At 38.1% G+C, this 17,219-nt stretch overlaps 1 protein-coding gene across 3 annotated transcripts in view; it reads right to left on the bottom strand.

Moving 5' to 3' along the window:
* Positions 1-435: 435 nt before the first annotated feature.
* The window catches only part of rnf145a (ring finger protein 145a), an 86,050-nt gene continuing 69,266 nt past the window's right edge, over positions 436-17,219 (bottom strand). For all 3 annotated transcript variants that reach the window (XM_069898991.1, XM_069898990.1, XM_069898992.1), the window contains 3 exons: positions 13,300-13,447; positions 4,674-5,030; positions 436-1,885 (listed from right to left, as the gene is read on the bottom strand). In XM_069898991.1, the coding sequence (XP_069755092.1) occupies positions 1,397-1,885; positions 4,674-5,030; positions 13,300-13,447 (994 nt within the window). In that variant the 3' untranslated portion in view covers positions 436-1,396. The remainder of the gene's footprint in view (positions 1,886-4,673; positions 5,031-13,299; positions 13,448-17,219) is intronic.

The raw sequence follows: 17,219 nt of genomic DNA, 5'->3' as shown, positions 1-17,219 counted from the left end.
CACAAAATGACTCAAATGAGGGACCATTAGGATGGGGTGGCATGATGCATATCTCGAGAGACGCACAAAACAAAGATGAAATCTCACCACACCTATTCCAGGTTCAATTTCCAGCTTACAAGGTTAGTTGGGCTCCACCTAAGCATTAATTCAATGTAATACGTTGGTCGGATGATTTTTGGGCAGAAAGGAACATGAAAACAGTCAAGGTGGACATTCCTAACTATGATTTAATCATCATTGCATAAATAAATGTAAATCGGAGGAGGAACAACCAGTAATGATGGGATGATTGAATTTACTCTGTGCTCCAGTGGACCGAGTTACATCAACAGTGACTTTGAAAGTGGAGAAATCAGCGTCTGTGCATTTGATGACCTTGGTGCATTTATTCAGGTATATACATTCTCAAAATAAAGTCCCCGAGGAACTGGGTCAGAATGATTCTATCCATGGTTTCATTTATTATTCAACACCAGCTTGCTTGTTCACAAATTGTTCACATTAAGGATGTCAACTTTCAAAAGCTACAGAGTGTAATACTCCTATTTCTCTGGTTCACTCATGGTTAATTTTTTTAAAAAAGTTCACCTTTTCTGTTCAAGTGCACACAGTAAGTAATATCGGAGGTAAGCTACCTGCTTAAGCCATGATGAATTCAGAAAATACATCAGTATTCACTTCCTCCAAAAAGAAAACTCTGCAAAACCCATCAGAGCTACAAAATGGCTTTTTTCTTTTTGCTGTGTTTCATCATACAAGTTAATGTAATCATTTCCACAAATCATAAGTTGAAATACTGTACCCCTCAGGTTTCAGAAGTCAAACGTGCCACATTTATCGTGCAACCCTGCCCTTATCTGTATCCTGAAGTTTGTCCCACTTGTGACCCTTCAAGAACCCCAAAGGAATCACAGTGTTCATAAAAACTCCAGTCTACTTCATTGAACAGGTAAAGAGAAACCAAAGTTATTCACGCACCATTCATCAGGGACTTGCTAAATACTCTGGAAATGCACTACAAACGATGTCAGTGCAATCACAGCCACTGAATATAGAGCTACAAAACTTTATTTTTTTTTATTAAAAAGTCTGCTTGGAGCATGTGACTTTAACCATGCTTAAAGCTTCTAAATATAAATATAATACGCCAGTCAATCTAATTATTTCATGCCTACAAAAGATCTAACAAAAACATCCTCTCCATTCCGTCGTGGCTGTCTAATACTGTAAAGATGATGTGGCAACAAAAATCACTAGATCCCTTCTTCGAAAATGTCTCCAGACCTGCTTGTGAGAACATTACATTCGGTTTATATGCAAATACACCACATTTCCCCCTCCTGTTTAAACTGACAAGTTCAAAATTAAAAACATTGCCGACATTATGTTATCATTACTGCAGTATCATGGCAGATTCTTGGGAATCTGACACCTTGATGTGCTGTTCATTGAAATTCTGTTTTGCAGACAATTGTCCATCTTCATCCTCACAAAGTTCTGCTGGATGTGGATACTCAGCTCCACCATTTTGTGGACATGAATGATCATCTCTGCCTGGGTCAGCATGAGAATGGCAATCAGTATTTAGATCATTCTGCCCTTCTCTGTTGTTTCCTATAGGGGCACCTCCAGTATCTAAAGATGGATCTGAAACTTGACCAGGAAATACACGTTCTTGTCCCGCCAATTTTTGTTCTGTTCTGCCCTCATTGAGGGGCAACTGCTCGTCTGCTCCTTGCTGTGGTGTTGCTGCGACCTGCTGCACAGGAGATTTCAGCTGCTGGTGACATAATGGACAAGTTTCTTGCACATACAGCCACTTCTTGAGACAGGCCGAATGAAAGAAATGACTGCATGGTGTAATCACTGCAGAAAGCATATCCTAAAGAGAAGATCATTTAATTTGGTAAGAAACATAACAGATTATATTTTTTCCTCATTTAGCTTACCCTACCTTTCAATAATTAGTGACTTCTGCTTTTTCAACCTATACCAAGAACCCGATAGGTTACTCATTGACAAGACCAAATAAGCAATGGGTAATTAATACAATAGGTATATAACAGTCATGTTGTCCCCTTCCTCACTCGATGATTATCCACTGTTGTTAAGCAGAATCAAGGGTAATCACTTTAAACGTAAATGCTGCCAAACATTTTACTTGTTGATGTCAAACACTGCCCCAACTCAGCTATCTTAAACGTGCACCAAAAGTCAAACCCAGCTTAGAAAGGGCTGTGCAGTTTAATTTTAAACAGGGCAGTCCAAAATTCTATCAATTCGCAAAGGGAACAGTAACATTGATACACCATGATCTTGTTATTCCATCAAGCAAAAAAAGTGCCAGATGAACATTTGTGCAATCTCTTTTGAACATGTTCTCACCTTAGTATCGCTCAAAATAAAGAGAAAAAATAAAACTTAAATGGAAAATAACAATGCATTCCAATTTTTGACCCACTAGTATTAGTAACAATTTAATTAAATATATTTCATGCAATATTAAACATTAAAGTTGCCGTCAATTTAGATTACGACAGTCAGGAAACAGTTAGACCAGTTTCTATTCAAACTCTGGATAGGATTGGTTTCCTTAGTTAAGAATGATAATGTCATGCTGTTTCAGTAGTTTAGTATATATCACAAATTAAAAAAAGAATTAAGTCCATTTGTAATGAAACCAAAAAAAATTGATCGAGGATCTTAGCAAGTCAGGCAGCATCTTGATAGGCAGTGAGAAGGTCACTGGACTCCTGATGCAGGGTCTTGACCTGAAATGTTGACTGTCCATTTCTCTCTAAAGATGCTGCCAAACCTTCCAATCCTCTAGTTCCTCTTCATTTGTGCTGAATTCCTCTAGCAGTTTGTTTTTTGCTCCAAGGTACAACATTCACAGCCTTTTGAATTTTTATAATGAATGAAACATCCCTGAAGGTGTAATACATTAATATCTAGAATTTTAAAACTTGCATCTGAGTGACTGCTGCATCAGTCTCTCTCTCTCAGGGGGGATATCTGTGCACTGTCTAGTGTCTCTCCATATCTCTCCCCCAGGGGGGTGTCTATACATTAGCTGGTGCCTCTTGGTCTCAGTGTAATGCTGTGCATTGTTTAGTGCTTCTCAGTTCTCCTGGGTCACTGTCAGCATTTTAGAGTTTTCTAAATGAGTACTTGAATTGCCAAGACACACAAGGCTATGAATCGAGTGCAGGGAGATTGGACTAACATGGAAGGGTGCCCACTGGTTGGTGTGGACAATTTGCTTGTTTCTGTGCTATGAAAGATCTCTAAAGTTGAGGTCAGGATGCAAAGCCACAATAGTCCAAATAACAAGCAAAGTTAAGATACGCTATTCACATCAAAAAACAAATGACGTCACAGTTACAGCAGAATTATCTGATCAGACAGATTCTTCAGATGACCAACAAAGGAAAGCATATCAAAATAATGAAGGTAAATCCTTAGTGGGCAAGCCATGCAGGTCGGTTGACTTAGGTTCAATTAAAGCAGCATATCAAGTAACCTGATCTAGAAATGAGGAGTAGATTTATTTTTTAAAAATCAGATCGGGTTTGTTTTCTGTATTCCTATGGAGTGATTTGTACTAGAATGCATGTTTGTGAGTGTGCATGTGAAAGCAGTAGAGATTGTAACTACTGTTAAAGTAAACAAGCATATATGCATGCTGGAGTATGACATACCAGCCCCTTCCAAAAGGAAGAGAATGAGCTACAGATGCAATGCAGAATTACATGAAGGAGGGATGACCGAGCACATTCCCAAGTGAGCCACGAAGAGCCAAACTGCAGCCCAACCCTTCTGCACACAGTTAAATCTGTCCTTCTGGTCACCTTCAATAAACAGCCACCTGTGCAATAAAGCCATGATTCTCAAAACCAATAGGTTTCTAATTTACATGTAATTCAATTGAACCTGCAACTCAATTACGCAGCCATCTGCTAACCTGGAAGCAGATGCTAGCTTTTTCAAAAAATTATAGTGAAGTGACTCTTGCAAATGGAACCTTTACATGGTTTAAGAAAATGTTTTGAACACTTTTGTCCACTAATTAAACACATGTATCAAATGTTTTCATGGCAACTTATTGTTGTTTGAGACAATTATTTCCAATTATAATTACAACGCTTAAAGATATAAATTATATTCTTAAAAAGCTTCAAAAGCACCATCAGCAAAAGACATTGCAAAGAAATGTGGTTTCCACTGGACAAGATTTTATTCCTCCCTAAATGGTAAAATAAAAAATTCCTTTCTTATTTTCTTTACATGAGCTACCTTTGGTTTTGCATGAATATACTAAAGACAATCATCAATGAAATGTGAATGCTACCTCAATACCCTTACATTCAGTTGTTCACTCTTAAAAGCCTCAATCTCAGTGAAGGCCCAATTAAGTACAAAAAAAATCACAAGGATTTTTAAAACAACTTCTACTTTAAATATGGTTTGGTTATATTAAGGCAATTTCATAACTTAAGTCACAATGGAAAATATGAAAGGAATTTTATAGCAGTTAAAAATTACCAGAAGCTAATACACAAACAAAATGTGAGCTGAACATAAGGACAGCCAATTGCAATAGCCCTGAAAGAGACAGTTTGGGTACTAAAGCCAAGGCTTAAGTGTTTCACTGGTGCTTTGCTACATACCTGGTAACAGATGGAACAAATGTCATTGTGCTCTTCAAGCTGCTCTTTAGTGGCAGTTGGCAGTGAGTTGATCTTGTTTGCTGCATCCCTGCGGAGAAGAAAGCTCTTCCAGCCCAACTGTGCTCGAAGCCAGACATTGAAGTAGGAATGGACAAAGATGATGGATGAACCCATCCAAGTCCATTCTCCTAATATTGTCTCTGCGACACCATATGCAACAACACACAAAGCCACCAGGAATTCAAGTAAGCGGTAAGTACCATTCACATAATAGATTACATCATCAAGATTTTCCATTGGTTCCTTACTGAACTCCTCCACCATAAAAAGAATATAGATGAAGAGTGTTCCAAGTACCTGTTATCAATGGAAAGAAGAGTTACAAGCATGCTTTCAACCAAATATCAATTATCAACATGCCACCTCCAATTTGTGGATTTAAGTTACAGTGACAAAAAAAAGGTAATTTATAATACACAAAACACTAACAACTTAAATATTCAAAATGAATCTGTTACACAGAGTCAAATGGGATATGCTTAATATAAAAAATAGTATTTCCATTTCCACTCAAAATACAGACAGGCCTGCTATATGTATTAATCCAAATCAAATATTTCTCAAGAGATTCCACTCTTTAACTAACAGTGGGAATTTTAAGCCAATTGAAACTCGAGGCACAATTTCTCTAAGATTATACACGTTCAAACTAAATGAAGCACACAAGAATTCCCCCCCACTTCTGGATCTTTCTAAATCTTCAATTTAGAAACTTAAGAAATGTATATGGGTGAGGTTGGCATAAATTTGGTAGTTATTACACCAAGAGGTGGGTCAGATTGTTTATCACTCATTATTAGGCACCATCGCTTTGATTGACTTAATTCATAATCAGTTTAAGATGGTGTGAGATCAAACTGCTTCATCCTTTCCCAAAGGTGTTCTTAGAGTTGCTGTGAATTTTTGGCTGTTCCCTTACTTATCACACTTAGATTGCCACCCTGAAATCATGAAAGAATACTTGGGCAAAAGAAATAGAGATCTCTTTGCTTCAAGTTCAATATTCTGAAATGGGGTGGGTATAGGGGGGTGTGGTGGGAATTCTAGTCTTTAGGAATGAGACCATCAGATAAAAGAAGGGACTTCAGCTCGAGTCAAGACAAATTAATCACTTATTGAACATCTGTCAGATGAATAGGTACAAGATTAAATTCAATGGAAAAATATGTGAAGTAATACATTTTGACATTAATAACAGGAGAGGCATAGTACAATTTTAAAGATATCGCATAGAAATCTTTGAAAGTGGGAAGACAAAATAATAAAGCTATAGAAAAGGATATGGGATACTGGGCATAATAAATGTGGAGAATATACAAAAGATGAAACTACACTAAAGTCACAAAGAGGTAGAAAATTTGTGTATAGAAAAAGATGGATTAAATAGTTTTTAAGGATAAGGAACTAGAGAAATGTGAATATGCTGAGGAAGCTGTCTGTTCTCTGCAAAGACAAAACAAAGTAAAGATTTGATAAGCATACAAAAGAGCATAAAAAGGCTTTAGTTAGAATAATGAAAAGTATTTGATTAATTTAACAATAAGAACACAGCTGCAATTAAACTGAGTGACCAGCATCTTTTGTTCCTTTTGTTTTTCAATGTAACAAAGTGGTAAAGGTTTGGAAAATATAACCTAATAGGGTGTTCAAAATAAAATCTGACCAACATAAGAAAAAAAAACTGTGGGGATGTGGAGAAAGCACGAGGGAGTGGGATTATCCAGGATGCCCCCTGAAAGATGTGCCACAGATTTGGTTAAGTTGAACAAATTACTAATGAAAGGCTGAGTCCCAAAACATTGGTCATCTTTTACTTTCTTTTTTGTAATATTTTATTTATCATTTTAATATATTTAACAATCAACAATCATATCAAATGTAAAATATCAAGTAACCCCCTTCCACCCCTCCCCTCTATACGTCCTATTAAACAGAGAAAGAATGAAAAATCATCCCATTGTCAGTGCGTACAGTAAAACATATGGAGGCACAATAATACCACATACTTAAAATCTTTACAGAGATCTACTGACTAGCCAGTAGGAATTGTAACTATATTGGGCCAGTGAGGTACCTATATGCCAAATTTTTAGGAAGGCATTATATCCTTTCCTGAGATTGTATGCAACCTTTAGAGTGGGATGCAAATATTCATCTCCAAAAACACCTATCCATGGGAGTCAGACTTCCATGTTACTGCTATGCATATCATGCCCACACATAAAGCAATTTCTGTGAATTTAATTTGAGAATTAGTTAGTAATCTACCAACCGTGGTAAAGTTCCCCAGAAGACAAACCTCTGGGGTTTGTACTAAGGATCTTAGTACAGAGGTCATATCAGAAGGTCCTCACCTTCATGCAAAGCCAGGTAGAATGTAAAAAGGAACCAACCTCTATACAACATCCAAAACATATCTCTGATAATTAAGGTTCATATTGGTGTAATTTCTATGGGGTGAGGTCTGGTTGATGGAGAAAGTTATAATGGACCAATCTATACCTGGCATTGATAGCAGCCATAAACTTCCCTGACAGAGATCTGTCAATTGTTGTGTCTAGGTCTGACTCCCATCTCACCCTAGACTTATGCAAGCCTGGCTTTGGGCTCTCACTCATCAATAAAAGTACATTCTAGAAATAAACTTATATACATTTCCTTCATGAAGTAGTTTAACCTTTTCAGCAAGTCCCGGTAGAGTCATTTCAGGACCCAAATTGGCCATAAGGAAGGATGCCTTTTACTTCCTAATGGATACTATGTGACCTGCTGTGTTTCTCCAAAACTTTTGTGTATTGCAGGTTTCCTTCTAGGATTCAAACATTCACTGGTGGTGAGGATACATGTATTCCAGAAGCAGGCTTAATTAATAATGAAAGAAATAGATTTTTGTTTTCCTTTCAAATCCTCTCCATATTGTGAACAGACTTTAATGTTTAAGACGACAAAATATAAATAAAAAATAGTATGACAGTTATAAAAATTAACATGTTAGGCTATGACCTAAAAAGGACAGAGAGAAAAGAGTGCTGGTTTGCTGAGGAGACGAGCTGGGTGAGAAAATTAGCCGACAAAGCAGTCTGTAAAAAGATACAAGATTGAGAAAGTGGGCAGCTGGTGTAATGACAGTGCAAAATCATAAGATGGCGTACATTTTGATTGGAAGAAATAAACAATTTTAATTGTTCTCTTTGGAAGGGGAGTGGAGAACCAAAGACATCTTTCCACAATTGTACAGGGGGACAAGAGTGTCATTTAAAGTTTTGGGCTTCAAAACCAAAGTTGAAATGCAGCATAGATTTACCAGGTTGATTCACAGCTATCGGATGGCTGCTAGATGAAGAATGGAGCAAGACCGGCCTATATTTATGAACAATGTAATCTGCTGGAGGAACCTGGTGCATCAAGTGGGAGAAAAATAGTCATTTCAGGCCAGAACCCTTCATGAAGGCCTTCACTAAGTTTTGACAAAGACTTTGGTCCTGAAACATTGACCACTCTTTTTCTCCCACAATCCTGCTCATCCCACCAAGTTCCTCCAGCAGATGGGGTTTTTTTTAGACTCCAGATTTTAGCATCTGCAGTCTCTCGTGCATCCATACATGTTTAAAAGAACTGAGAGCTGACTGCATTGAGACACAATTCTGGGAGGTAAATGTTGACAGAATGTAGAATCAAGGTACACAATCTCAGCATTAAGGATTATTCAATTTAGAGCCCACTTGGCCGATGAACATGCTGGACAAAAAAGATCAATTTAGCACATCCCATCTTAACTATTGGTCTGCTGTTCGATAATTTAGTTCTTCATTTTGATAGTTTTTAATTGTGATGGGTGCTTATACCTTCAACAATTTTACCAGCTGCAAGTTCCAGGTCTTCACCATTGTGATAGGGTAAAAGAAACTTCAACCTCCTTCTAATCCTTCTTCAATGACCTTACATTTATTTTCCAGTAGATACTGTAGCTTCTTTCTATTCACCACACATAGGCCTCTCTATTTCATAAAAATTTCTCCCTTTCATTATAATAAAATTACCCCAAAAATTAAAAAAATATACTCTCGGGAGACTTGTGTTTCACATTTTTTCTAGCAAGACCTGTCTCTTCTTACATTATGCTTCATCCTCCCAAGCACAGATAAGTATCTTTTAACTTTGATCATCTGTTCTGCTGCCTTCAGAGATTTGTAGAAATGCATTTCAAGTTACCTTTGTTTTCTACACTTCAGGATCCAATTGCTAGACTCTTGCCTAGTTGAACTCTTTAAATGCACAACCTTAGATCTCAAGGCTGAATTCCATTTGTTACTTTTTAGTCAATGAAGCAATCCACTAATATCCTCCCACAGGAAATAGACTTCATCATCACACTGCCAATTTTGTCATCTGGAAAGTAATGGGTCCTACATTCAAATGCAAGCCACTAACAATGTGCATAAAAATAAGGGACTTGGCACTGATGTCTGTGGAACCCCACTGAACATCAAACTTCAAAGTTCATATTTATTGTCAGAGTTCATACATGACATCACATACAACCATGAGATTCTATTACCTGTGGGCAGGCAGAATTTTGACTTATCGGTAATTATACTCAAGAAAAAAGATAGGTATACAAAAGTCAGAAATGAACAAAGAAAGAAATGTAAATAAACTGGCTGCCATACAGAAAAAAATAAATATTCAGCAATAAATAATATGCAAAGTAAGAGCCTTTAAATGAGTCTCTTGCCCCTTTCACACTGGCATGTGATCCCTGGAATTAACAGTCAATCAGCCTTTAAATTGCCTAGTGTGAAAGCAAAATCAGCTCAACACCGGCATCAGATGACATAATCTCACGCTGGGGATTGACAACCTTGACCCCAAGTACAATCCCTGGTGTCTCCAGTCACTGGCATTGCAATAAGGCAAGTGAGAAATGGACAATTGCATTGTGGGATTGAAATGACCCAAGTTTTTGCGTGAGTGTAGGAACGTGAGGAAGATTAAAATGAAGGTATAAACTTTGCCATGGAAAGTTGCAGCAGGAGAGAGAGAGAGGAAATAAATGGCAATAGTAGACTATTTTTAAACAGCATGGGAAAGTTGGGAGCACTATAGTGCACAATTTATAAAGACCATGGGAAAAAGCAATGGCGGCAGAGAAACCCCTCCGTGAATACTCCTGGCACACAACAGTACATACAGCCCTTTATCTGCCACATGGAATTCTGGGAAGGCAGGTCTGCCATCCCTTTGTCCCCATGGTCTTTATAAATGTGCGCAATAGTGCTACCAAATATCCCATACTGTACAAATTGTGCGCTATAGCACTACCACCTTTCCCATTCTGTTTAAAATTGGTCTGCTATTGCTATTTATTGCTAGCACTTTCCCACGGTTTTTATAAAGGTTTGTACTGGTCGGCACAACAACAACAGGGGCTGAAGGGCTCATACTGTGCTGTACTTAAAGCTTAAGTATGTTATAATTAGGCATGATTAATTTTGTTCAATATAAAATCATAATGTATTGATCAGGTTTTAGGGCAGGTCTACCATTGCTCGATGCGTCCTGATGTCACTAGTAGAAGGTAGAACAGTCCTAACCCCAGAGATGGCTCCTTGCAACTGTGAAAGCATTCAATGTCCAGTTAGGAGTGGTCGTGTGAAAAGCCAAACCCCCATTCCTATTCTGGGACACTGCAAGGCCAATTTAGTGGGACACAGGTATGAAAAGGGCTTTTGATAGAATCTGTTGTTTAGGAGCCTGATGGTGGAGGGGTTGCAACTGTTGCTGAACCTGGTGGTACGAGTCTTGAAGACAGCAGCAAAAACAGAGAATGTCCTGAGTGATGTAGATCCTTGATGATTGCTGCTGCTTTCTCCTGGCAACGTTCCATGTAGATGTTAACTTGAACAACACATCATACATCTCATAGCCTTAAAACCAATGAAACAAACATTGACTTTTCTAATCTCATCTAATCCCTCACCTCTTTGATCCCATTGTTCTTAGTTTTCTTTCTAATTTCCTCCCCTCTCCATCACCATATCCATCCTGCTCTCCTACCTTCTGTCTATACCCTATCACCTCTTGGCCATTCCCAGATTCTTTTCACCTTCATACAAGTAATATCAACCCCCTTTTACTTGAGTTTCAATAAAACGTTCTGGTCCACAATGCTGATTGACAATTTTTGCCCATGGATATTGCCTAAAACTCGCTGAGCTCCTCCAGTTTCCCATTAGTGACTTCCAATTACAATTTCTAAAATTAATCTCAAGGATTGGCATCACGATCAAATTGGCATTTATTGTCATTCCCAAAGTTGGGTGAATTGTATTCTTGAACTGTCGTGGCCCGCCAATTAAAGGTACTCACAACATTGTTCAGAAGACAGCTCAGAATTTAAACCCAGCGACAATGAAGAACTGACATAAAGTTACCAAGTGAAGGTGGTGTGGAAGTTTGGGAAGTGAAGGGACAGCAAGAAGTGGTGGTGGCAGTCCTATGTATCTGCTGGCCTTGTCATTCTTAGCGGTAGAGGCATAAGAGATGGGAGATTATGTTGAAGACACTATGACAAATAACTACGCCCTATTTTGTATGTAATGGATGAACCAGCTACAAAGGTCCAGTAGCAATGAAATGCTCACTGTGCAGATGGGACATTAATCAGTAAATCTTCCTTGTCCTAACAGTGAAGTGTTGAATTTCTTGTACATTACTATAGCTGCTTTAAATGAGATAAATGGGGTGCATTCCATTATATTTTGAATGAGCCCTGTAGATGGGGAAAGGCTCTGCAGTGTCAGAAAGTGAGTCATTCAGAGGATATCCAATCTCTAACCCAGTGGTTCTCAACCTTTTTCCTTCCTCACACATACCACTTTAAGTAATCCTTTAGTAAGGGATTGCAGAAGGCCGAGAGGGGAGGAGAAGGAAAAATGTGAAATCCTGCAGTAAGTGCTGGAAATTCTGGCAGATAATGGATATGGAGGCTGGTGAGGAGGTAGGTGAGGCAGAGGGGTCCAGGGCAGATGAGCAGGAAATTGAGGAGATGCAAGTGGAAGAAGGAAGACATTTTGGAAGATCTGGACTTGAAGACCTCACGTTGACAGCAGATGAGGCAGAGAAAGTGAGAGAAGGGGACGGAATCCTTGCAGGGGACAGGGTGTGAGGAAGTGTAGTCCAGGTAGCTATGGGAGTAAGAGGGTTTGTAGTATATGCCAATGGGAAGCTTGTCTCTTGAGATGGAAACAGAGAGATCCAGGAAGGGGAGAGTGTTATCAGAGATTGACCAGATAAATTTGAGATCAGGGTGGAAGTTGGTTTACATAATTGTGGAATGGGGTTACAAAGGTTGAAACAACATTGTGGGAGAAGGATCTGTACTGTGCTATAATGTTCTATGTTCTTAAAACCAAGATATTAATAAGAGATGGAATTGGTTCTCATGCGCACATCTTCAGCATTGCAGGCAGGATAGTACCTGTTGCCACGCGATCAACAATATGCCAAATTGTACTGGCTGAAAGCCTGGTGTTTAACTGTTCCTTTTTTTAAAATCAGACATTCACATCTATAGTGCAAAGCAAAAGTCCAATGTGCTGGAGGTCAAATGCTGGCAGCCAAACTATCTATTGGATTCACCATTGATTCAAATGGAGCGTAATACTGAAGAGAAGGACTGAATGAACATCACATCTGACTCAATATCATACCTGACCATCAACTCTATTCCAAACATCCCTAGCAAAGGACACTCATCAATATTTGTTTCAATTGTACTAGAAAAGGTTACATGTTTGGAATTTTATGCTTTGGATTATTTGGTAGCATTGGATTAAAAAAAAATTGTGCATCTTTTTCTCTTACTTTAGACATTTTTCATCAATTCAAATCAAGGAAACGGGCCCTTCAGCCTAACTTAACCATGGCGTCTTCCTGACCTCATCCAATTTGCCTGCATTTGTCCACATCCCTTAAGACCTTTCCCTTGCCATGTCCTTTTCCAAACATCTTTTGACAGCTATCAAAATTCTAGGGCAGGATCTTGCAACATGCTGTTTGTGGGCTTGTGACATTTTAAGGCCTTGATGCTTGTTTGGTACAGCCAGTCAGCTTGTTCAACTGTCCACAGACAAGAGCAACAAAAAAAGGCATATGTGGGTGGGATTGCAGCAGTCTGGTCTAGGATGATCTGGCTTATCCCTCTCAGCCATTTTTAGTTGTCACTGGTAGTGACATTCAATTCCCAAGGGCAAGATGTCGAGGGATGGGTTATTAAGTTTGCAAATAATATAAAGGTTGGAAGAGTTGTGGATAGTTTTGAAGGTTGTCATAGGTTACAACAGGATATTGACAGGATACAGAGTTGGGCAGAAAAGTGGCAGATGGAATTCAATCCAGATAAATGCGAGGTGATGCATTTTTGGAAGGTCAAACTTGAAGGCAGAATACATGGTTAATTGTAGGATATCGAACAGTGTGGAAGAACAGCATTTTATGAGCACATTGTAATGCAATAATGCCAGAACATGGTTGTGGGATTGCAAAACAAAAATTGACCTTTTACCTGCAATGAAGTCAGAACACTACTTGAGATGATGATGAGCAGCCAGAAGTCCATCTGGAAAAACTGAGAAATCATGTACGCCATATAAGCTGGAAACACCAGTAAGAACAAACACAGACTGACTGCTCGAAAGTGCTTCCACAGACTCCTGTAAGCAAGGAAAACATGCAATGAATATGTGATATCAAATTCCAGACATTCACCAGGATTTGAAGAGCTCAGTCACAGGAGTTTCTTCTGCCATTGGCCTCAGTAATCCAGTTTTTAAAATAACTACCTAGTCTTATTTGTAGATGTTCTTATCAATTTTTTTTTACCTGCTTGAAATCTGAATATTCAAATATATAATCTGTAATATTTGCTAATGAATGGCTATTTAACTAATGGATTGCTCACACCCAAGGCCCCATACTTACCCCTGGTGTCTGCACAATTTAACATCACAGTCCTCAAAGAGAGTGAAAACATGCAAGCTAAACTTTATAGCCATCACAATGAAAATTAAAAAATGAATCAAATTGGCAGAAAATCTTAAAAAAAGAACCAAACTGGCAAAATAAAATTAGTTTCAAGCTTGAGTCTTTTTTCTTATCTTACTCATTACAAGATTTTTTTCTAAAATTTGGTACAAGCAAATGTCTTGAAAAATATCTCATGGTCAGTGCTCCAAATGAAAAATGTTTAAAGATCTTGAATTCAACTACAAAAAATAAAAGTATCGCAAAACTTTAACAAAATCTTCCCACTGCTAATTTACGCAAGTTTCAGAGGTATCTTCTTTTTATGTATCAGTAATAAAACAAGTACCTAATGACTCTCCCAGCTGAGATGCTATTACAAGTGGAAATTAAAAAAACATGATTTTTAAACATTTGTCACTGGATTCAACATCTAATCACCAGTTACACTGCTCGAAGTGAACCACTAAATTGTAGCGTAGCAACCATTTAGAGTAGTGTGGTGATAAGGCATTTAGAAACTTGTACAATCAAGTAGAGACAACATTGTTTAATGACAGGAAAGTATATTTTCAGAATTATTAGAATTCTTTGAGAACGTAACAAGCAGATAAAAGATCAACAAATGAGGCATGTTTAAATTTCCTGATTTGGAGAAGTATGGCATGAAGGATAATTATTAACATGATTAAATGATTGGCTGAATAACAGAATTATAATATTATCATGGTGGTAAAATGCTACTAGTGAATGCCACAGAGATCAACTATTTATAAATTACATTAATGACATATAAAAAGATCAGTGCACTGTAGTAAAATCTTACAAGGACAGATGGAAAAAACAAGTTGTGCAAATGATGCAAAAAAATAAATAGGTTCAGCAAGTGTCAAAAATATGGCAGATGGAGTAAAATGTGCAATAAATGCTGTTTGCCAGAAACATCTTTATCCCATTTAAACTTGTTTCCAAAAAAAAAGTTGGTAATAGCTTAAGGAATTCTCGCTTTAAGCCAAGTTTTTCCGTTCAGCAGGACTTTTTGAAGTCAATTCTGGTGTACAAGTCATATTTATTTTTTACACTGTATAAGACTTGGTAAAAGGAACACAACTACATTTCTAAAATGATGGTGACATAATAGTGAATCAAAAGATCAGCCAATGTCTCCATCTGCGCTGATCTAAAATTTAAATGCAAGTTAGTCATATAATTTTAAGAGTGAGCGATGTACTTTAGATATTTTCGTCATTAAGAGAGAACATACTATGGCGGCCTATAAAATTTTGACATGTGGAGATGTATCACAAATACAACCTGCAGCACACTTCAAAACACACTGCTGGTTGTAAATCAAAATCTGGTTTATCATACCCAAAACTACTTTCAGCCATTTGGTATTTTAAAGACTATTTAAAAAAAAACTTCATCATGAAATGCACATTAAAAATTGCTTGCTGATAAGCAAATCACAGCAATCTTAATGGCAAATGTATCGGATAAAGTTGGGTTTTCAAGTTTAATTTTAAAAGCCCAAATTGGAGTCAGCACCTTTAAAGGATCTATGGCAAAGTAGATAGGAGAGGGAAAATGGATATTAAAGTTTCAGGTGGAAGATATTCAAAAGATATGGAATTATATGGGAGATACTACCATGGTTAGAGTATTTTCTGATCGGCAGAAAACAGAGTGGGAATAAAGGATGCTATTCTGGTTGGATATCGGTTACCAGCAGTGTTCCGCAGGGATCGCTGTTGGGGCCACTTCTTTTTACCTTGTATGTTAATTATTTAGATTGTGGAATAAATGGCTTTGTGGTTAAGCTTGAAGATGATACAAAGATCGATGAAGGGGCAGGTAGTAAGAAGGAGAAGTGGCAAATGAAATACAATGTTGAAAAGTGTATGGTCATGTACTTTAATAGAAGGAATAAAAGGACAGATTATTATTAGGATGGAGAGAAAATACAAAATTAAGAAGTGCAAAGGGCGTTGGGAATCCTCGTGCAGGATGCCCTAAAAGTTAACCTCTAGGTTGAATTAATGATGAAGAAGGCGAGGACAATGTTGGCATTCATATCTAGAGGAATAGGATACAAGAACAGGAATGTGATGTTGAGGCTTTAGAAGGCACTGGTTGGACCTCATTTGGAGTAAGGGGGACAGTTTTGGGCTCCTTATTTCAGAAAGGATGTGCTGGCATTGGAGAGGATTCTCAGAAGGATTACAAGAATGATTCCTGGAATTAAGGGATTAGCAAAGGTACGCTGTGGAGAATTTACTGACTGGTTGCATTATAGCCTGATTTGGCAATTCATCTCCAAGAATGCAGAAGGTAGCCAACAGCCAGGTCCATCACAAACTCTGACCTCCCATCCATTGCAGACATCTATGTGAGCTGCTGCCTCAAGAAGGCTGCCAACATCTCAAAGGAACCCTGTCATCCTGGTCACAATATCTTTTCACTGCTACCTTCGGGCAGAAGGTGCAGAAGTCTGAAGACCAGCATCTCTAGATTCAAGAACAGTTTCTTTCCAACAGCATCAGGCTCCTGAATTTCCCCTTATTACACTAAACAAAGGCTGCTCCAACAGCATCTTCTATTGCAAGTCCCTTTTTTGCACAAGGATTACTGTGAATATTATCTCAGATATTTGTTAATTCTTTTAATTCAATTAGTTTACTGTTATAGCTTTTCTTTACAAATACCTATTTGGCTGCAGCAAGTTAGAATACCAAAGGACATTGTCCAATGTGTTTGACAGTATCATCATTAATTTTGGTCAAATCAGTACATCTTCCATTCTGTGGGGAATTGAATTAGATGGTTACTGAAAATCCAATTAGTAAAGTAGTCAACTAAACACTTCCCTTGTGACAAGTGAGGGAAGTAATATTCACCAGCTGACAAGCCAATAACTTTGGTCTCACAGTAGAATCCGTTCAATTGCCCAGATATATTAGTGTGTCAACGTTTTACCCACACAGAACAGATTACATACAATGTGACTATTTTAAATCCATACTCAAGAATTCAGGAACCAACCTCAATGTGTATATCACCACCACTCCTGACATTCCTAGCAACTGTGTGGAGTACTGTGTGCCAAATAGGACAATCCATGGGTTTCAAGGCTGAACTGTGAGCTCAACTAAATATCAAAGACCAGATCAGAGACATTCAACTCAGGCAAGAGATCCAAGTATGACTTGAAACACAGGGGTCTGAGGACCCCCCCCCCCACCTCCCCACACCATCCACATTACTGGCAAGTGTCCAGTCACAGGAGAATAAAATTGACAACCTGAGGGCAAAGCTACTTTATCAGAGACAGGCAAGACAAATCTCAATTGTATGCTGCACCAAGACCTGGCTAACATAGAACACACCAAACACCACGATCCAACCAGACAGTTTTACCATTCATAGAATGGATCAGAACCGGAATTTTGGAAAAGGGAGAGA

This window comes from Narcine bancroftii, chromosome 9 (assembly GCF_036971445.1).
Source record: "Narcine bancroftii isolate sNarBan1 chromosome 9, sNarBan1.hap1, whole genome shotgun sequence".
NCBI classification, from domain to species: Eukaryota; Metazoa; Chordata; class Chondrichthyes; order Torpediniformes; family Narcinidae; genus Narcine; species Narcine bancroftii.
The sequence above is the reverse complement of the archived record's forward strand: the minus strand, read 5'-3'. Positions and strand labels throughout refer to the sequence as shown.